This window comes from Homarus americanus, unplaced genomic scaffold, assembly GCF_018991925.1.
Source record: "Homarus americanus isolate GMGI-L3 unplaced genomic scaffold, GMGI_Hamer_2.0 scaffold33468, whole genome shotgun sequence".
NCBI lineage: Eukaryota > Metazoa > Arthropoda > Malacostraca > Decapoda > Nephropidae > Homarus > Homarus americanus.
The window spans coordinates 4,269,052-4,292,292 of NW_024714177.1; the positions used below are offsets into that span (position 1 = coordinate 4,269,052).

The 23,241-nt window shown below is 34.8% G+C and overlaps 2 protein-coding genes across 2 annotated transcripts; both read left to right on the forward strand.

The window, feature by feature from the left end:
* The first annotated feature begins 2,186 nt into the window (after positions 1-2,186).
* LOC121877299 (fizzy-related protein homolog) lies at positions 2,187-15,020 on the forward strand. Its single transcript, XM_042382980.1, has 11 exons — positions 2,187-2,315; positions 4,919-4,995; positions 5,204-5,320; positions 5,603-5,782; positions 6,009-6,143; positions 7,309-7,497; positions 8,693-8,917; positions 9,173-9,305; positions 11,029-11,192; positions 12,834-13,031; positions 13,325-15,020. Exons 2-11 carry the CDS (start codon positions 4,921-4,923, stop codon positions 13,364-13,366), a joined length of 1,458 nt encoding a protein of 485 aa, XP_042238914.1. The 5' UTR covers positions 2,187-2,315; positions 4,919-4,920; the 3' UTR covers positions 13,367-15,020.
* A 2,283-nt stretch (positions 15,021-17,303) lies between these two features.
* Positions 17,304-21,195, forward strand: LOC121877307 (zinc finger protein 501-like). Its single transcript, XM_042382993.1, has 2 exons — positions 17,304-17,541; positions 18,728-21,195. The coding sequence occupies exon 2, from the start codon at positions 19,442-19,444 to the stop codon at positions 20,624-20,626; it is 1,185 nt and encodes a 394-aa protein (XP_042238927.1). The 5' UTR covers positions 17,304-17,541; positions 18,728-19,441; the 3' UTR covers positions 20,627-21,195.
* The last annotated feature ends 2,046 nt before the right edge of the window (positions 21,196-23,241 follow it).

Genomic DNA, 23,241 nt, shown 5'->3' on the forward strand with positions numbered 1-23,241 from the left:
GGGAGGCACATCCACCAACAATAGGCTTTTCAATCAACCCTTCAAAGCCTTTATTATGGTAGACAACAGGGAACTTAAAGAAGTTTGAAAGTTTGTGTATTTGGGAAGGAACAATTGCTGTGATGGCAGATGTATGGAAGAAATCTGAAAAAAATAGGGCAACCTAGCAAAACTAGCATTTAATAAACTGAAACACCTTATGAAAAGGGACATACCTTCAATTTGAGAAAAAGGCTGCTAAAAGCTTCATATGGCAAGGACTGATGTATGGATCAAGCGTGGACACTTTCAGCAGACACCAGAAAAAGGTTGGAGGCCTTTGAAATGTGGTATCACAGGCGAATGGTAAGCATAAATTATACTGACAGAAAAACAAACGAAGAATCAGTAAGATTAGCCAAAAAAAAAATCAAGGGAAATACTTGAAATGTACAGAAAAATAAAAATTTGACACTTTGGCCATTTAATTAGGGATGAGGGAATAATGACAGAAATATAAATAGGTAAAGTTGGGGGTAGAAGGGCCAGGGGAATGCAAGGACTGGTTGGAAGTACTAATGTACGCAGTACAACAGCTCGAGAATGTTTAGAGTGGAGACTGTGGTCGCCAACCCTCAGAGATGAGGAGGGTACTCCGAATGACGAGTGTGCAATATATATATATATATATATATATATATATATATATATATCTTGATAAAATCACACGGGAAAATGGGGATATGTAAATATTCCAAACAAAACTGTCCAAATATCTTAGCCTATTATTGTTTTAATTAGAAGCTTATGCTACTTTTATCCTCTTCGCCACTAATCGGCTCGTTAGCCGCTTGGGCCGTTGGTCACGTCTCTGTTACGCACTGTTGACAAGTGGTCTTGAAAGAGCTCACACTTGGTGCCATCACTTTCTGGCAGATTGTTCCAAGAGTTCACAATTCTCACTCCGAAAAAGTTTGCCCTCAGTGTTTTCTGGACTTGTGGCTCAGGGGTGGATCCCTTTTCATCAGAAAATTTCAATACTTTTATTTAATGCAGTATTGTACTCAGGCATTTTTGCAAAGTAAAAAAGTATTACTCAAGTGCACACGGCTTCAAAATGGCAAAATGCCCATGATATAAATCATTTAAAAAATTCTGGGGTTTACAGCCCCTAAAAAAAACGGGCCGCTATGCTCGCCATGTTCCCCCACCTACAACTTCTTGGACCCCCCTCTTGATATTCCTGGATCCGCCCTTGTCATCTTAAACCTCGAGCTGTGACCCCTTGTCCTCCAGCTCCAGGATGTACGTAACAATATATTCAACTGAGTGGTACTTGATGTTTTGGGTCTGCCCTGACTATATGTTTTTTTTTTTGTAACTATTGTCTTCTCGGAGTGTATATACTACATTTTTTTATTAACATTTGACATAATTTATTTTAGAGACTAGGAGAATAATGTGTTTTGTGCTACTGCTGTACTCCATAATTATGTAGTGCTATAAAAAGTTAACGAACAACTTAAATAGTAGGAAAACAGAGGGATCCGAAATTGTACTGTGACATAACAGTTTATTTCTTATAAATGACATCAGACAAATGGGCCCCAATTATTTCAGAAGTTTGTTGGAATTAAATTGAGTAAAGCCTCAGGAAGGTTAGGCACTATTGGTTTCATTATATAATCAGCAATTATTTAGTGCGACCTAAGGATATGTGGCTCCAATTTTCCCCGTTATTAATAGAATATACTGTAACTATTTGGAAACAGTTACTGTGTTACAAATTAAAGAATTTTGTGGGCGAGAAATTACGCCTTAATTTAACCTGACTGTTTGAAATTATCGTTTATAACAGCTGGAGCGAACTACTTTATTTGTTCCCGTAATTCATATTTCAGGATATATTATGGATTAAAAAATAAAAGAAATCGGAATATTATGATGAATAAGTATAACTATAAAATGGAGTTGTAGAAACTTCGACCTTATAATTACGGAAGAGGAAGCTCCCGCCAAACACCCTTGTTCGAATGTTCTAAGAAACAATAATAAATAAAAACAACAAAATCTCATGCATAGATCTTGAATATAGCAATTTAGATAATATAATATGAGTTATATTTTAATATATATATGTCTAAAATAAAAGAGAGTGGAAATAATCGTGGTATTAACTTTGGATTCTCGAAGAAGTTAAGGGAATCGGACGAGTGTCTCTAACAATCAAAACAGACGCCATATTGCTCGTCTTGTTTACCTTGTCCGTTAGTGTCTTTAGGAAGGTTTTTCCCTTCTATTATTACATCTTGGTATGCCTATCTCTTTAGTCTAAGGTAAGTTGTGTTCATAGTTTAAATTTGAACGTATGGATAGAGAGATTTTACTGATATATGACATGAATTAGATTATCTGACGAGTGAAATGACCCTCAGCTGTTACCCCAAAACGTACTGAAACTGAGAGAAATTGTATAATTTCTCTAAATGTTTTTTTTTTAATGAGTATTAGGATAATATATTGGTCATCAGTGTAAATATATGAATATCAGGATAAAAATTTATAAAAACGTGAAAATAAATTACAATTAACGAGTAACACAGTACCGTAATTGATGCCACAGACGGAAGGTTGTCAAGTATTACCTGCTGAAGCTGAGGCCCGTGACCTGCATAATTCTGTGTATTTAATTGTGAGAGAAGTTTCTATGTTTATAAACCAAAAAATTCAATAATATTGCTTTATTCTTGCTATTGTTCGGTAGAAATCAGATTTTAGATTGGCCACTGCAGTGCATTATTCAGTGTAATATGTCAGAAATTTCACGTTGATACTGAATTTACTTACTACATGTATACAAACAATGATAAACAGTAATTTGATTTAATAAGTGATAGATGAAAAAACTCTTTAAAGCTGTTTCATTGAAATGTTTAGGCAAATTACACGGAAGTGAGCATGCTTGGAACTACTGTATATTAATTTATGTATAGGGAAATACAAAGAAATATACTTTATATTATTTTTGCCAGAAATATGTACTGTATACTCAGTTTTTACCTTTTTATTTCACTTATAAAAATAAATTTTTCATTACACAAGGTGGACAGAGCTTTGACATTGTGGGAAATTGTGGGGTAAAAACAGTAACGGTAGATGAGATATTTATCACCAGAAAAAATTATGGAAATGCACCAATAATTGTGAAGATGTTCCATGCATAATACTAAGAAAAAATATGGAAACAAATAGCCTACATTACAGATCACAGCAAAATAGCTTGACAGGTTGTTTTGGGCTATTTTGCTGGTCCATTGTTTAAGTAATAGACAGAATTATATAATAGTTTTTGTTGCATTATGTAAAAAAAAAACGACCTATGATATTTATGTACAAAAAATAATATTTGTTATATTTAATTATCCTAAATTAGGGATAACTAGGAATAATATCTGTGGATATGGTATGTAATTGTGTAGCCGACTCACCACTCAGTAGAACACAGAGCTGAGGATCAGTAAATAGTTGAAGACATAATTTGGATACACTAGTATGGTGTTTTGTGTGTTTAAAGATAATTTCAGACAAAACTAGATGGTTTTCTTCTATGACACTTTAAGGGCATTTTACCCATAACCAAGATATTGTGAGTTGAAAATCAGAATACTACCGTACTAGGAAAATTCTAAGCTGTGGCGAGAAATACAGGGAGGTTTCTCTCACAAATGACCTAGAACAGAGATATTTAATATACTGGGGGTTACGGTTAGGAAGTTAGGTAGGTTTGGTTGGTTAGGATAACTAGTAATATGTGGTTGATAATACAATAAATTCTATTGTATTATTACTTCTATTACATAAACACTGGACCGACAAAATACCCCAAAACAGCCTGTCAGGCTATTTTGCTGTGACTGGTAATTTAGCCACTGCCATATGGAAACGACAATGCACAGAACCTGACCTAACGTACCCAACTCAACCAAACCTACCTAACCTTACCCTAACTTCCTAACCGAGCCCCCCAGACTCCCCGGCGAGTAAAGCAGAAATAACTTGTACCACCAAAATAATTTTTCTTGAAGCGGTATAGTTAATTTTTTGCTTTTTGTAGACGTAAGAGTTCGAGCATTTTTACAATGAAACAAATAATGCTGTTAACTGTAAGTTTTCTATTGCAATTTGAACACTTACTCATCCTCCCAAATAGTCCATGTTCACAGGTGAACTCATGCATATGGTCTTGATCCTCCACAAGCAGAGATTACTTGCTATGCAATAAATAACAAACTGAACACGACACCATAACTACATCAATGAAGTAAGAGAAAATTTTACTAAATTTAAATTGAGAATCAGTGATGAAGAGAATAAAGTAAACTTACAGCAGAGGTGTGTGTGAGGTGCATGTGTTTAAACTGAATAGGCCTAACTCATTAAGTAACAAAATATGCTACTGACAAACCTTCCACTGCCTCCACACATACATTCACCTCTGCCACACAGAATAAACACACCCATGCTCTTCGTTTTTCTTATTTTATACTTTTATATTATACAGGTAAAAAAAAAATTACCAGACCACCTGAGTAACGACATGAATCTTGGGGGAAAATCTAAAAGATATGTTTTTTATTTTGTGGGTCATTGTTATTGAGTTTACTTTGTGGAACAAAATGATCTCAAACAGAAAAATCTGGGTTGAATCATTGTTTGATGAAAACCAACAAACCAGGAAATCTGGTTTTGATGTCTGACGAGTATTTACATTTCAAGATGAAATTTGTCTGACATCAAAAATTATATACCTTTATTTTATTTGTGCTGTGGAATGGATGATAATTAGATGGGAATGAATTGATAAGTCTGATGATTAACTCACTGGTATATTTTACAATATTTTGTGAAATATAAAATCTGATTTACTAGTTCTTTCCAGATATGGACCGTGAATATGAAAGACGTCTATTGCGTCAACAAAATGGCCCCGTCACTTCTCCAACTTCACCTTTGTCGGTTTGTTTTATTTTTGTTTTGCTGCCTTTTCCTTGGTAAGTTTTTGTTCAATACAATATATGTACAGTACACCACTGTACTCCATTTAGGGTACATACAGCATCAGGTTCACTATTTGTATAGAATAAACATTTTATTGGTTTTGAATTTTTTGTGCCGTATGTTTTATTTTTAATGTAAATCCCACAATTACTCTTATTGGTTGCAGCCCCGTCGTCAGCTGACTCACATATCGGTCCAATCACCAAGTAAAGACCGCACGGGTGATAGATTTATTCCAACTCGTGCTGGAGCCAACTGGGACGTTAATTTCGCTCTTATTCAAGTAAGTGATTGATAAAAATTTATGGTGCTTGATTGTGTGGAAGTGAAAGTTGTTTGGGCACCATCATGTATTTAGCTGAAAGATGGTTGCTATTTGTTACACTTTGTAAAGCTAAAGATTGAGGGTGTGAATGAAATTTGCTTGAGAAAACCCTGTGATATTTACACTAACAGCTTTGAGTTTAGTTAATTATGATTTGCTATATCTTTTCAATTTCTTTGCTTGTGTAGCTCAATATTTATATTGGATTGAATTATTATTTAATTTGTTTCATCATTACAGGAAAATAATAAAGTAAATAATGAAGTGCGTAAAGGTCGTGAAGGAGGGGAAGGCAAGGATGGCGTTGCGTATACTACACTGTTACGCAATGAACTTCTAGGCACGGATATTGAGGATCTGAGAGACACTCCAGATGAAAGACGAGCACTCTCACCTGTTCAGAATCCTAATCTATACCATGTAAGTTAAGCTTCTTGTACATTAATATAAATCATATGCTATTTTTTATTTTGAAAGTTAACTGAATATAGTACAGTATTGTGGTACATTTGTCATACAGAACCTGGCAGTAAGTGCAACCTTATTCAAAACGCTCATGTTTCAGCTAAGTTAAGAAAGATTAATCGTATGTGTATGTGTTCATTTATGTGTTGATATTGATTTGATTTACTGTTTTTCTTGACAGTTTTCCCCTCGAAAGAATCACATGAGAGAAGATGCTCTTTCACCATATTCTTTGTCTCCTGTTAGTGCCAAGAGCCAAAAATTGTTACGGTCCCCAAGAAAAGCTGCACGGAAGATATCAAAAATCCCCTTTAAGGTATAGAAACATTGAATTGTAAGGTGGCTTCCTTCATTGAAGTGTGTGTATGTGTGTGTGTGTGCATGCGTGCATGCATGCGTGCTGAGGTGGAGTATTCATAGTTGAATGCATTTTATGCCAATAAGGATAGTCTATCAAGCTTTGCTCCCTGGACTGGATGTAAACATCTTGTGTTTATTGTTCGTGTCCATTTCTGTGAGAAAGCAGTACCTGTAATATGTTTTCCTTTTAAAGGGCTCCCAGAAAACACATTGATAAGCTTTACATGAAAGTTTTACAAACATATACAGTAAAAGCTTGAAAATCTGGACCTTGTAAGTCCAGATTTTGGATAGTCTGGACCCTTTCCGTGTAAGAAACATTTGTCCAAACTCATAAATATTTGTCAGTTGAAATCCCCACCATGTGCAGTCATATGAAATTGCTGTCAGAGAGCAATCCCTTGAGGCCTCTCTTCTACTCTCAGACCCATTAGTGAGCAGTTTTTCCCCCATTCTGAAAATAGACTCACCCATAATGCTGCACTGTGATTGGTTAGCTTTAAGTTCAACACATATTCTGAGGTGCTCCAGACCATCTCTTTATTTGCCAGAAATATTTTTTAAAAAGTCTGGAAAATCCAACAGTGGTCTGGACAGTTTGTGTGTTTGTATGTGCAGTTGAATGTCTGTGAGTGGGTGTCGCACAGGTCCTACCTTCATATATATTGTATTAGTGCACCATACTCTCTACCTGCACTTATTTACGTGAACTTTTTATGTAGATTACGTATTGTCTTTAATTGGAATACTGGAAAAATTTAAGAAATGGGTAAAATTGTGTAGAATACAGGTATCCCTCAAGATATGAACGGATTAAGTTAAAAAAAACAACAAATATCTTTAGGTGAATTTTCTTATCTCAAATTGAAAAACATGGGAAAAATAGGGTTTGGTTCCCCAATGACAAAAATACCCCAATATCATACCCCCTAAAACACTAAAACAGTTCACAAACAAGACAAAACTTACTTGTATATATGCATTTACTAGACAGGGCAAATTTATTTTTATATACTGTAGATACTATTTCACATTTCCCATCTTCAGTTAAATGGAAGAAGCTGAGAATGAATTATATAATTTGTTATGATTTACATTTTAATTTTTTTCTTTTCCTTCAGGTCTTAGATGCACCTGAACTTCAAGATGATTTTTACCTCAACCTTGTTGACTGGAGTTCTCAGAATGTTTTATCTGTGGGTCTGGGACACTGTGTTTATCTGTGGTCAGCTTATACCTCACAAGTTACTAGACTCTGTGACTTATCTCTGGATAATGATTCTGTAACATCCGTCTCCTGGTCAGAAAGGGTAAGTTTTTTCGGTAATAAAGCTTCAACATGACAACTATGAATCCCAAATCTCTCCCTCTAGAAAGTCTGTTGGAGTTCCATGTACTGTTGTAAGTTAATGGTTTGAGATATACTTGGAAGTCAGCCAGTATTACTTGATATCAGCATTGCTGTTTTGTATATGTTTGGAAGGGAATGTGCTTGAGTGAGAATGGGTGACTGAGATGAGGTTAAATCAGTTTCAGGTTAATAGGATCTCAACCCAAATAGACCTAAACCTAACTTGACTATTAAGATTAGGTCCCTTTAGGATTAGGACTGGACCCCAATACAGAGGGTCAGTTTAGCTTGGGACATGTTAATCCCTGGCATACATAACATACAACTGTTGGAATATAATTCTCGTGGGATGCTTTGTGGAAGCTTCTGGCAACTGTCCCGAGGCAGTATAGGCCTCTCATCCATTAGTAATGAATAGACCATGGCTGAGTCAAGATGTACTGCATTTGTTTGTGTGTAGCCTTCCCCTGAAGGAAGAAATTTATGTTGTTATAATTGATCCTGGAGACAAAGGTGACCCTCCCATAAATAGTGAATGTGATGCAAGTAAAGTTAGTAGCTTTCCTCAAGGTTGAACTAGTGACTGTAGTAAATCTAAGGAGGATTTGAGTGTAAAGGATGAAGAATATGCTAGTGCTGTTTGGGTAGGTTCCACCCCTACCTCTGACATTCCCCCCATCCAGTAGGCAATGACCATAAGCTACCATTACTGTCCTCAAATGGGTAAGACTTAGGCACCAGTGACATTGTAGGTTCTAACTTGTTGGTAGTTGCTTGGGTTGGAACACCCTTACCGGCTCAGTTAAATTACATGATATGTTTAAATACATCACTACAGACTAGTACAAGGTGCATGGTTGACAGTAGAAGTATAAGAACATTATTGCTATCATTTAAAGAATTATATTTGATATACTCTATTCAAATTATTAATTGGAATTGAACTTCAATAATATGAGATCAATGCCTTTTTCATGTCACAGCAGTTTCAGGATAGATATATATTAATTTCCAAATACAGTACCAAAAAAGCAGGAAATTGAATAGTTATTCCTTTTTCCACTATTTTTTGGGTGGAAAAAATTGATTTAATCAAGTGATTAAATAAATGCCAACCCTGTTGTGCATAATGTTTTTGTTTTTGTTTTCTTCAGGGAAATCAAGTTGCTGTAGGAACACACAAAGGTCTTGTTCAGGTTTGGGATGTTGCTAGTAGTAAACGAGTTTGTGTTCTTAATGGGCACACTGCACGTGTAGGAGCTCTAGCGTGGAATGGAGATGTTTTATCATCAGGTTCCAGAGATCGGCTCATCCTACAAAGAGATGTGAGAACACCTTGTATCATCCCGGACAGAAGGCTAGTAGGACACAGACAAGAGGTAGGAAATTCTGTTCCTATGACTAATAGAGGAAAATAAAAAATTATGTAATACCAGAGACTAAAATTTTCACAGTTGAATATAAATAAAGAATTGTAAATAAAGAAACAGTTTGCTGGCAGAATTGTGAAATTGTTACTGACCCATTCTATATGGTTATAATTGGTAGGAGGCAATTGGAGCTGATTAATATTGTTTTATATTTGCTTGCCATTTTGTGATTTCCACTCCAATGATGATTTTTCCTCTGTGCAGGTGTGTGGGTTAAAATGGTCTCCTGATAGTCAATATTTAGCATCTGGTGGGAATGACAATAAACTTTTTGTGTGGAATCTACACTCACTTACCGCAGTCCAGACCTACACAGAACACAATGCAGCAGTTAAAGGTGAGTGTTTGGCTCTTGTTACCTGGATCCTTCAGCAATGGCCATGTACTTTTTGTATGTGTATCAGATATTGAAGTATTTATACTTATTTCCATTCCACGAGTATTTCTGTACCACTCTTACCTGTTGTCTGTATTATCTCTCATGAAATTTCTGGAACTTTTACTAATTAAAAATTGACACTATTACCAAACTCAAAAGTAAGATTCAACTTATTTGTATGTGACATTGTCTGATGCTTATAATAATCCATTTTGTTACTGTATTTACTCATGCATGCATGGAAGCACACACACACAAGAATAGATACCATAATACAAGTTCAGTGATTTGTTTTATTATAATAATCTGTTATTTTATAGAATTTGGTGAAAGTTATTTTTTATACTACTGTACAGTAACTAAAAAAGTATCTGTGCATACATTGTGTGAAACAATGTGATACAATGGACGATAGGTATTGGGATAGGCATGATGTCTCCTTATACCATGTGAAAGTAATCACTTAACTGTACAATTTTACTTTTGTTCAAAGAAATGTATATATTCCCTTTATGTGTTTACCCTTTGGACAATTATTTCTTTTACCTGTACGGTATTGTACTTATATATATGTGTGTGTGTATGTTTACACAAACACTCATATATACAATACAGGTAAAATAAATTACAGTCTCTTGAATGAACAGATCCCTGTCCCAGTTTAAAAAATGCCAGCAACTTTAAAACTACCCTAAGACTTTCTTGGGTACATCCAGGGTGTCATCCGCAAATAATTGAGGTCCATGAATTAAAAATCGGTGAATTGTCAGGGCATGCTGTACCTGTAAATACACAAAAATCTGTATGCATGGCCTATAATAGAGCAGTGCACAGGTCAAAAATAGACTTTTGAGAACTCACAAGTCCAAGTATCACTTGTTTAGCTTTAATTTGCTTTAATGATCAATTTTTTGGGGCTCATTCTCACTTAACGTTAGGCCAAGATTCAGTGTAACGATAGCTTAACTCACTGGGAAGGGGATATCCCTCTTAGCTGGAATAATTGGAGGTATTTTGGGGACATGAGGCTTAAATCGAGCGGAGTATGACATCGGAGTCAGCGACATGGCTGGCAGACGTATGAGAGTGCCCGGTAACACCAGCTGATGGGTGACTGTCTGAGTACAGCTGTACTGAGAGCCAGTACCTAACTATCAAGAGCATACGAGAGTCCGAGGAAAAATGGACTTTTTTCCACGTGTTAAAATCCTAAGCGGCTAAAAAAAAAAAGAGTAGGTTTAGTGTTGTAAGGTATCTTGAGTCGTAAATCCCACATCCTCTCAAATTATCCACCTTGCACTATAGACAATACAGACCCGCTCAACCCGGAATTTTGGCCAAACTGGACAGGCCTTACCCCCAATTAATCCAGATTAGAGGAAGTTTACTGTATAGTGGATTTTGGTACAGTATACTGTATAGAAGTTCAGTATAGAGAGGTAATAGTGTAGATTATATTTAAGGTTTTGGTTTAGGTGAAAGGACAGGGTGAAAGCGTTTAATGAGGTGGACAGGTGTGCTGTGGGAAGCATCATTAATTTCCATAGTCTTGATCACCGCTGCAGAAGATTCATGTGTTAGTGATAGACCATTAAAAGTATGACATGTATTTTTATTGTTATAGAACAAACTTCATTGAGAATTTCATGTTGTCATCTTATACATACAATTTTACTGACAGCTATTGCCTGGTCGCCACATCATCATGGGTTACTCGCCAGTGGAGGAGGGACAGCTGATCGCTGTATACGTTTTTGGAATACATTAACGGGTCAGCCTATGCAGTGTGTGGACACTGGTTCTCAAGTTTGTAATTTGGCATGGTCGAAACATGCCTCTGAACTGGTAAGTTTGGATTATCTTAAAGTAATTGCATTATTAAGTGCACCACTTCACAAGGTAACAGCATTGACAGTCTCTGAGATTTGATTTTAATCATTGACTATAAAGGGTTAAGAAGTTGAAATGTGTTGTAGTTGGACGGACACAGATTTTTTTTTTTTTTTTGTTAAGGGACCAATAGTGTATGCAAATTTGTCATATAATCTAAGCCAATAGTGACAGTGAGAAGGCCTATACTGTGTCGTGTTATTTTGAAGCGTTTTCTCAGTCAGACCAGTTTGCTTGCTTTATAAAAAGTTGTAACAGTTATCTAATGCTGTGCCGCATTATAGTGGTTTAAAATGTTTTATTTCTGGGATTGGAAAAACCATAAAATTGTCAAAGTTCTAGGCACAGTGATGGGCTGGATGTGGCCTGCAGGCTGTATTTTGTCCAATCTTGGTCTAGGAACTCTTCACTTCCATCCTCTTCTAGTAGTGATTCTGCAGGGGTTACATTAACCTCTTTGTTTTGTTTTATGTCTCATACTTCAAATGCCTTAGAGTGGAGTAGCCACTTCTAACGTGTAAGTTTAGAGGAGTTGTGGGAGGCTACAAAAACACCTTCAGAAGGGCAAAGTCATAGGTCAGGGGGAAACTGTAGCAGGTAGATCTTCCTGGTTTCATTATATTGATGAAATAGTGTTTTAGTGAAAATATGACCCATGGGCTTCCAAAGAACTCTGTACCACCATTAGGTTTCAAGTTAATTGGAATAGTAGGCTGTGTGTAATTAATCTCTGGATGTAGGGTGTGGAGAAACTTTATAATTTATTTGAATGGTTGTTGTCTCACACATGAATGAGAGACTATAAGTGCATAGAAACCTTTAGTTGGTACAGGACGTAAATTATGTAAATTAAAAATAAACACCTAAGTGCGACCAGTTGCATAAAGTGTAGAAACGATTAATAAATATCTCAGGTTATTCAGAGATTAGCTTTTGCATGTTCAAAAGGGGTTCTCAAAGAGACACAAGAGAATTATGACCTACATTGTTAAGTAAGTATTTTCTTGACAATAGTTTCAGATTACTTTGAGGCTTCAAGTGGGCTGCTCCTTTAGGTAAAAGATGTGATATCTGTCTGTTAATTTTAAGGACGCTGGTCGTTCTTATAAATTGAAGTTAACCATTATTTAATATACCTGTAGAAATAATATCAGTAATGATCTTAATTTAGGCTTGAAAAGAGCTTGGAGGATCTTTAGATAAAATCTTCAGGAAAAAAGTGGTCTTCTGCATTGACAGATTGGATGATTGATTCTTTGAGACCATGAGACAATCTTGGGGGATGTTCTTTACCGGGCTGGCTACTTGATGAACAAAGAGTGAAATGGCACGCTGCAAGAGCAATACATGTACACACATTATCTCTTGTTTGATGTCTTTTATTCCTGTTAAAGATGTGTTCTGCTTCTGTACTACTCGCCTTATTACTTCACACACGTCTGCATCACCTACAGTATTAGCAGCTCATCCTTCACCAAAATCTCTTGAGGCCTTGCTCTCCACTCTTTTACAAGCTGCTATTTATTTATAGAATATCCTTATAGAGTGTGAGTTTATAGAAAAATGGCAAATATCTAACATGTACTTTTCTTTCAGGTCTCCACTCATGGTTATAGCCAGAACCAAATTTTAGTATGGCGATACCCATCGTTAGCACAAGTGGCCAAGCTGACTGGCCACACGTACAGGGTACTTTACTTGGCTATGTCACCGGATGGGGAGGCGATTGTTACTGGTGCAGGAGATGAAACTCTCCGATTTTGGAATGTTTTCAGTAAAGCTCGATCTCAAAAGGTCGGTAATATTTATGTATTGTATTATGTATACACAGTAAATCTTCTCAATAACCCATTAACAGAGCATCTAGGAGCAAAAATGCTCTTGATGATTCCTGATGTTTGAATAACCATACTCGTAAAATAATTTATTAATGGAGGCTGCTTTGGCTTCACTAAGGTTTTTTATTTTGCACAGGGCATAATCTTATTTGCTATCAACATAAAATGTACTGATAAAAATTTATGGTAATTTTGGATTGTCATACACATACATACTTGTAAAATTGATTGTTTCTTCTTTCTTTACAGGAGTCCAAATCAGTACTGAATCTTTTTACTTCCCTGCGATAGTTGCGTTGGAGATGGAGAAATTCAAATGGTGTTCTGTGCTTTGTAAATAGTGGGTTCAACAGGTGGTGTGTGTTTGTATGGTCAGTCAACTTTTTATATATATATATGTATATTTATCAAGTGTAGTATAATGTATATACTTTAAGAATGTTGTAGATCTTTACCAATCAGTTCGTCTTTACATGGATCTATTTTTATTATTTTCAAGTACTATTATTCATTGTTCTGTATTCTCAAATTATTCTCTTATTTTCTCCCTTCTCCAAATTGTTTATCAGTTTGTTTTAAGAGAAATATTTTCATATGTTCTCTCTTTCTCTCTCCTTTTTTTTTATCTGTTTTGTTTTGAGAACTTGAAGATTTTCAAGTGTTGGGCTTTGGGGGTTTGACCACACAATGTCACTTGTTTGCTGGTAGATGGGTTTGTTATTTTGTTGTTAGCCAAAAAAATATACTCATTATTTTCCATGACAGTCACTAGAAAAAAATTTATTTTTTCATCATGATGTAACTTATAGCCACCTGGTGTATTGTGGATCATTGTTTACCAGAGTGAAGAGATATTTTGGCATGTGGACCCTAAGAGAAGGTTATAGTTGGACAGCCACTCGCCACCCAAAAGGGTAGAGGTGATTTTTTTTTACTTATATATATATATCTTGAATGTAAAGTCCTGCTGTCTTTAAGGTCATTTCAGCTACAGACTTGTAAACCATTATTTGCTTCTGTATGAAGAGTAATACTAGTTAGTAGTTTTTTTTTTATTCTAAGAGATATACAAACGATAGAGGGGAAAGTGTACCCAGAAGTGTGGACATGTGAATTGTTGGTTTTTGTAATCATCTAAAAATTCATACTAGAGTATTCTCCAGGATTTTTGTATTACTAGACTAGAAGATTTTATATTAGGCAGCTCAAATAGGCATCAGATGTCATGTTGGTTTTTAGTTGTGATCACTTAAGTTTTCAGAAAGCTTAAGGTACATGTGATGTGAAAATTCAAGTGTCATATGCCGGTATATTTTGTAAGTCGATCTATCACCTTATCCTGAGTCAGGGCAATGAATAGAGTACACAGAGAGGCTATGAAGGTGAAAACTTAAATGTTCATGATGTTATACAGTTGTGAATTATTGTCATCCACTGAGCATTATTCCATCATTTTAATGCAACACTTCAAGACTGGATGAGTCTAAAGATACTTGCATGTATAAACGTGCTACATGGAAATTACATAACTTAGCATTGGATTCTAGTGATGCTACTCTATCTACATAACACATTAGGTGATTCACTACTACTGAATACATGTTGTATGTGAAAAAAAATTTCCCAGTGTATACCAGTACTAATTTATGTTAATGTGCCCTTCCAACTTCATAGTGAGACTCCCATTATGAATGGTTCATCCCAGTTTGGTACCTGTTATCGTAACATGTATGGCATTCAAGTAGCTATAGTACCTTCCACTCACCTCAGAGGGTAGGACAGTTAACTTGCAAAGAGTTGTTATCATCTTTCACTTTTGTATTGCCTTATAGGCCTTGTTGAGGCTCCTTTATTCAAATTTTGTATATTATTTAAATCTTTAGAAAATTTGTACTATTTCAGTGTATCAGTGAAAAATACTTGAATATATGAGCTATTTAGAAAATTGGTATTTTTTTTATCCTAAATTGCTTAAGTTTAAAGTGTAATTCAACACTGTAATAGTTTGTGTGTGAAGAATGATCTTGATTGACACTTAATAAATTATAAACCATTGGAAACAGTTTAAAATTTTTATTACAACAAAATTGAAGTAGATAATATAATCCATTTGTTGCTTTTGCATTCCTTAAAGATAAATTGCATCTGTTAGATTTGACTCGAACATGACATTTCTCAAATTGATAGAGTTATGCGTTACTAACAATGTTTTTAGTGCAACTGAAAAATTTTATAAACAAATATTTGGCATGAGCATGGGTAATTGTCTTTGTGCTCCTTTAGCCTGTATTTACATAGAGTTTTTTGAAGCTGGATTACTACCCAACAAAGGTGACTTTATTCCTCTATGATATAAATATTGTTACGACCATGTCGTATTTTTCTATTATTTTTTATAACATGCTTCCATGTTCCATATTATTCCTGTAATGATGTGTTATATTTATTATTATATGTTCTAATTACCATACCCTGTGCTGTTAAGGTTCTAACTGTTATTATTTGTTCAAGCCCATCTTATTTCTTCATTTAGTATTGTAACAAGCATTCTTTGTTTCTCTAACGACCATCTGCATCGTTAAACAACCCATGTTTCACCAGCGTGTCGCACTGGCGGGAGCCGACCTTACGTATATATAGTACTCCACCAGCAGACGGAGTTCAGTCCAGTCCTCTTGTCATTCAGTTCAAGTTCTGTTGAGTGACACCCATCACCTGTTACTTATACTTTATTTTATTTCTGTGTTGTTCCTGTTGCCACCAATGTGGTATATCTATGTGAGTACCTATTCATGTCTCTTATGTGTCCATCAGCGCTTGCTTAGTTACATTTAAGTAATTCAGTGTTGTTTCACGATAGTTAATTTCAGTGTTAACGTAATCCAGTGCTTTATTTTTATATGTTTAAGCAGTTCTTTTGATGTTTCGATGTTTTAGTATCATTTGTGACTTAAAAGTTTCGATAGTGAATCAATTTGTTGTGACAGCATACGAGGCTCTTTATTGTGTTAGTATTTAATTTAATTCAATTCTTAAAGGTTTACTTTATTTATTTTTATTCCCTTTTGATTTACTTAACTTTTTTTGTTTGGTTACGCCTAGAACCTGGATATTAAAGTAAATTAAGAGACGGCGTAACAATATGTAGATGATGTTCTTTGTCTATGGCCTATAAACAGTGACCCACTGGAATTTTTGGACAAGCTTAATGACCATGTCCCTATTATTACCTTCAAAATTTAAAGAGAAATAAATGGATCCTTTCCATTTATTGATATGCTTATCATGGGAAATGGTCATAATTATAAATTTAAGGTGTACAGAAAGGCTACACAGATACTGTAGACAGTTTCATACATTTTTGATCGAGTCACCATGAGTACCAAAATGTGTTTTTTCTGCCATGTTTTGAAATGTTTGCAAATTTGTGATTCTTAATTAAATTAAGGAAGAACTGCAACACATTCAGTTCATTGTACAAAATCATGGCTATCCTTTATTGTTTGTTGATCGCTGTCTTAAAAGGGCCAAAAATTCCTTTATTCTATTCATAATAGACAAGTTCCTACATTAAAGAATATTTTGAGTGGTAGTAGGTACTACCGTCTAGGAAGATATTGGAAGCATAATGTGTTATCTAATGGTAGACCCTGCTGCCTTATTTATGCACAATTGCAGGGTCTCAATTGTTCTCTTACTTTGACAAAACAACATACATATATCATTTCTCACTATTGACCCTTTTTAGTGTTATTGTCCATTATTATTAGTATTAGTATTATTACACTATTATTATTATTAGTATTAGTATTATTATTATTATACTTCTATTTAATATATATATATATATTTTTTATTTATTATTAGTATTAGTATTATTATAATTATAATTTTATTTTCGCCCACCAGGTCCTGATGTGGGCCATTGACCTGTGCCCTAGCAGGCTAATCCTGTACAAAATAAAAAATAAATTGTCCCGTTAGTTCAATCCCTCAGTAAAAATCTAAGCGCCATTGAAAACTTTGGGCAAACACAGGAACACAACCGACCAGCCAGGCTTATGTTAAAAATATACTGAAAGAAGAAAGCTGAAAAATTATCATGTGTTATGTTGATGAACCCAACTTAATATATTCCAATAATAACAGAGTACCTTTACCTGAATCATATCAGTTTTGATTAATTTATTTTAGGTAAAAAAATAAATATGTTACAGTATGTTCGTGGTTATAATATTAACATTGATCACCCATCACAACACCCCAGCCCCAGCATCACCTGTGTGTGGAGTGACATATTAAGACACGCCTAGATACTAACTACCCTATTGGACTGAGATAACAATAATGAAAAGCTTTAGACCCACTTGTGCTGTGTTATGAGTGACTGTTGTGGTCACATTTACTTGGTGGCTGCCCCTCCACTTTGAAAAAATTACAGAAATTTACCTCGTTTTAGGTTTAAGGTAAGAGTTTGGTACTGATACTGGTTAAGATTCGGAAAAAAAACACATAACTTTATATTGATATTTATAAAGAAGTGGATACAATTACACCAGGTTAGGTTAAATAAGGTTAGTCGTAATTATATAGGACTAACCCGCGAACACAATTGATTTAATTTTTGTTTTAAAACACCGGATTTTCACTGTCATATTATTGTACAGTATAAAAGCTCTTAGTGCCTTCATACTGCCTGCCAAATGGGGTAATCTAGTGTGTTGGGACAATAGATGTTCCGGTAAGTTGAATATTTATATATAATTTTTCGGTGGCTTTTGCCCAAGCCCAAATGCTGCATAAGTGAATTCCATGAAACTCAAGTTGTATTCTATACCCAGTAAATGATTAATATAATTTATTTATTCTAGAACAGCCATCTATCAATTTTAAGATACAAATGCCTGTAATCATTTGAAACACGAGTCTGCATAGAAGATGACACATCCTATGTAAGCAAAGTAGAAAAAATCATGTTAAAAAAATATACTGTAGTATAAAAAGATGCGAACAAGGAATGAAAAAAAAAGATGTAGCTAAATGCAACGTTCTGAATTAAGTCATAGAAATTTGAATGTTTCAGTGGATTGACATGAAATGAGAATGTTTTGAAATGATGAAATGATAAGATTAGGGAAAAGTTTCTGGTGATATGCTGTCAGAGAAATTCTGGTGTAATTTTAGCTACAGTATCTATTTGTATGTATGGCTAAGAATATTTATTAAAATTTGGGAAGAATTATGTGTGTGCAGTACTGTCCAGTACAGCACACTTCCGTCTTTGAAAGAGAACTGATCGCTTCACCCATGTCGTGTCACTCGCGATTATGACATCTGATAACCCTTGGATTAGTGACGCTTCACTGAGCATGACACGAGCATAGCGAGCCAGGCGCAGTGAGCCAGGAATAGGCAAATATTGTAAAAAAAAGTCTTTCTCCCATACAATTGTTCTAATCGCATGGAAATAAATTTGTCACCTTTTTTTTTACAAATAACAGACAAAACACTAAAATAAGACAATATAGGTATAATTCAACAACATAGGCAATATTTCACTTGTATGTCAAAAAAAAAGGAAAATATAGGCATATATGGCATTTTGCCTGAACATCCGGGTTCTAGTAATAACGATTTGTTTTCATTTGCCAGATTGTATGGCAGCCGTCCTGTCCAGACCGCAGCAACTATGAACAGTAGAGTCAAGGCAGAAACTCAAGCTACAGTGTACCAAAGAGTCTCCCTCTGTTGTTAGGACTCCCAGGTCACCCATTGTGCAGCTCATGTTCACCCTAATATTACTACAATTCCAACATCCTGGCAGTTATTCTCTGATTTTTTTTTTCTATATTTGCCTCAAAAGATGATGTTTATGGCTCATGAGAAATTTTGGGGCAAAATGAGATTCAAAATTATCAGGCAATACAAAAATATTATTTAATATCTCTTACTGAATTACAAATTTTATTTTCTTGTTTTCATAGCTGGTGGACAGCACATGCAGTATCAGATCTTTGGTAGCTGATGATTCACACATCTTCTTTGCAGCAATACAGTATTAATTTTGTTTTTCATAATGTAAGTTGAAATTTGAAATAAATGGGTACTCTGGAGATACCCTATTTTGTTTTTTTAAATATCTCAGGATTTTGTGTACTAAATTAGTGATATTCTGTAAACTTAAGTAAAAGTTTCCTTATTTAGAATGGTCACAAACACAAGAAGCCTCTGTAGTGTTCAGAATGTATTTTATCCTTTAGAAGAAAAAGGAAGTTTAATTGTTACAATCAGAAGATATGCTTGTTTAGTGGTAAAGAGGTACCGTACTGTATTAATTCCTGCAGGTGAAAATATTCATTTAGAAATATGGAGAATGACACTGCAGTGAGGCCATTTCAGTGTTCAGAATGTAGTAAAAGCTATAACTCTAAAAAGAGCTTATGGAAGCATATGGTAGTGCACAGAGGAGAAACACATCAGTGTTCAGTATGTTTTAAATCTTTTCCACAGAAATATAGACTTATAGAACATGGGAGAGTTCACACCAAAGAGAAACCATACCAGTGTTCCATATGCAATAAAGCTTATCGGCAAAATTGCAGTCTGGTTAATCACATGATAGTTCATACTGGTGAGAACCCATTCCAGTGTTCAAAGTGTAACAAGTCATTTGGCTTGAAAAGTTATCTAATGAAACACATGTCAGTTCACTCACCAATTCAGTGTTCAGTGTGTCAAAAATCCTTTGTCCGAAAAGAGAACTTAAAGAAGCACATGAGTGTTCACACGGGAGAGAAAATATACCTGTATCATTGTTCAAATTGTAACAAAGCTTTTAATAAGAAAGGGAGTATGTTAGATCATATGAGAGTTCACACAGGTGAGAAGCCTTTTCAGTGTTTACAGTGTAATAAGTCTTTTAGTCTGAAGTCTAATTTATTAAGGCATGTAACTTTGCACACTAAAGCTAAGCCGTTCCAGTGTTCAGAATGCAATGAATTCTTTAGCCTCAAGAGTTACCTAGTAAAGCATATGAGGATTCACACTGGTGAGAAACCATACCATTGTTCTGAATGTAATAGATCTTTCTCACAGAAAGGAACTCTAATAGAACATATAAGAATTCATACGGGTGAAAAACCTTTTGAGTGTCCAGAGTGCAGCAAAACCTTTCATCGTAAGAGAACCTTTGTAGAGCATATGTCAGTTCATCAAGGAGAGAGAAAGTTATTTTATGAAAATAATGCTATGAATTATCAGATATTGTGCACATCACCTCAAACTGAAGGTAGCTATGACCAGTCTTCCCCGTGTGATATGGAAACATCTTTGAAGCAGACAAATAGTGATCCTATGATAAATTCTTCAGCAGAGGTAATAGACTGCTCTGTGGCAGGAATTAAAGGGGAAATATTTGACCCAGACTCCATCATATCAATGACAGAAGATCCACTGAAGGTGGACTCACATCTCCAGAGTGACATAAAGATGGAGAACCATGAAGAGAACTGTGTCATCATCAAGGAGGAAGAGTTAGGAAATTATTGTTAAAAAAGGTTACTGTATTTGTGCATCAGCCTTGTTTATTTCTTATCACGTGTGCTAATGACTGTAATCCCGTCCTTTTTTATATTATTTTTTATTTTTCACTCATTTTGTCTGATGGCAAATATATGCAATTATTATGATATTTTCCATATAACTTATGCTTTTCTTATATTTGTTTTGGAAACTTAAAGGTCTACAGATTGAAAACTCCAATGTTGATTCAAGTTATTAGGATCCAGGATGCTGACAACTTTATAAATATGTAGAGAAGATTACACCATATACTGTAGAAAGTTGGAATTATATCAATGAAAAAAAAAGTCTGTGGGAGTATCATATGACGAATACTGTACATGGATCTCCTGAGGATTAACCCCAACTTATTTCATCTAATCTCACCTGTAATGTAAAGGTGTTAATCCATCAGCTGAAATAAGCTGGAGGAATTAAACTTCAGGTGATCCAAATACTGTATACAATTGACCACAGTATTTTGCCATATAACTGAGCCCTCTGATATTTATAGCAAATATGTTGTCCTTCAAAAATACTAATAAACAAAATGGAAGATCTGGCTTGTTTGGCGCATCATCCTTCTGATTTGTTTTATTGCCATCATCGGCCCGAGTTGACTGATACAGTACATGGCATCTTGACTATTAATACCACTTTCATAGTACTGTACAGTGGTCAGGCCTGGACCGAGGGGGGGTGGGCTTGATGGTCACGTATCCCACTTGAGCACATGTAAATTTGCCCTTGTGGTCGTGAAACATGGGTCCATATACAGGGGCCTGACAGTATTATTTTATAGCCCAAATAATTTAAACATTCAGTGAGGATACACACTGCCAAATTGAGATGTTAGTTAATTCACCATTAACAAAGTCCAAAGTTAGTGCTGCAGACCTCTAGCAACATAGTGGAACAGAGTATCGCCAAGAGTCTATGGCTCATTATGCTTCTTTCGTCAGTATTATGGAACAGCACCAGTTCAACATTTTGCAACAAGCCAGGTTCAGGATGGCAGCTCATATCAAGGAGAAATAATGTAAGCTCAGTCGATTTTGGAAACGGTTATCTTATGTGGCCGACAGAATGTTGCTCTCCATGGAACAGTACTGATGAAGTGGATTACCTCTCCAGAAAACAATCGTGGTAATGTTCTTGCTCTGCTAGATTTTTCTTGTAGCATCTTTCTGAATCATCTCTTGCTGATCATTTCAAGCATGGTTCTAATGCTACAAACAAGTATAAAGGGATTCAGACTGACCTCTTCCATGAGTGTGCAAGATATATTCACAAACAACTAATCTCAGAAGTGAAAATGGCAGGGTTCTTTTGCATTGTTGCAGACGAGGTGACCGGTGTCTCCATCAAAGAACAGATGTCATTGATGCTAATGTCTTATGATGAGGTAAATATTCGGGAATGTTTTATGGAATTCATCAGTGTTATAAGGTTGACAAATGTTATACAGTGTTTATAATAATGTGTCATTTGTATTCAACAAATTGTGCAGTTAACCCAAAAATCATAATCGTTATCAAAAATTAAAAAAAAAACCGCACAATTAGTTGAGTTACATTACAATAAGCAAATTATTTATGGAAATTGCTAAATTAACTAATATACTGACAGTGCACAGTAAATTTTTATGACAAGTAGTCATCAAGTGCATGTGTATTCCGAATAGGCTAACATTTTATCTCCATTTAGTACTGTTGCTTTACAACTACTGTATAATTAAGACATATATTGTACATAAATTATGTACTGTGTATTGTCTAGCTATTAAAATGTGCATGGGCATGATAACAGTATTTTTCTTACCTAAAATTGGATTTAATGGAATAAAAACACATAACTTGTGAATTACAGTAGGAGTGCAACCAAACATAACCTAACCAAATTTTAACTTATCCTAATCTAATTTAACCTAACCTAACCTACCCAAATCTAACTTAATTTATTGTGACCAAACCTAACTTTTCCTAATCTAACCTAACCTGATCTAACTTAACCTAACCAAACCTAATCTAACATATGCTAATCTAAAGTAACCAAACCAATATACTGTACTAGAGTTCCAAATAATCCTGAAATCCATTTATTCTTATAAATTTTTTGCTGATAATCTATAACGTAAAATTCATTAAACAAAAATTGATTAAAATTCCATTGTGACCTTTTTTTTTATTAAAATTTCAATATCTTAGATTAATTTCTTTAATATAACTGTCCTGAATTAACTACATGATAATCATTCTGTACAGTTAATAATAATAATAATAATAATAATAATATTTAATCTCATTCAAAGCTATTTAAGTTCCGTATTTAAACCCATTCAAGAACTGTTTATTTACATCTATTTTCTATGTTGAGTTGTTGTGATAAAAGAAAATGGAACTTCTTATGGTAGGATTGCTTTATTTATCATGGTTGTAAGCTAGAGCACTGGGTCTTTTCTCACATTTCCACCACAATTTGGTTTTACAAGTGACAAACTTAGTATACATGAACTTATTGCAGAAAATTTTGAAATACGCTTATATGTTCATAATTTCCATGGCAGTAGGGGTAAATTATAAATAAATGAATAAAACCACTCCTAT

Excerpts from the sequence above, each read along its gene's own strand:
- LOC121877299 (XM_042382980.1), top strand. The coding sequence starts at position 4,921 with ATGGACCGTGAATATGAAAGACGTCTATTGCGTCAACAAAATGGCCCC. Across the intron at positions 8,918-9,172 it reads TAGTAGGACACAGACAAGAG|GTGTGTGGGTTAAAATGGTC; the intron begins GTAGGAAATTCT and ends TCCTCTGTGCAG. Across the intron at positions 11,193-12,833 it reads CGAAACATGCCTCTGAACTG|GTCTCCACTCATGGTTATAG; the intron begins GTAAGTTTGGAT and ends CTTTTCTTTCAG.
- LOC121877307 (XM_042382993.1), top strand. The coding sequence starts at position 19,442 with ATGGAGAATGACACTGCAGTGAGGCCATTTCAGTGTTCAGAATGTAGT.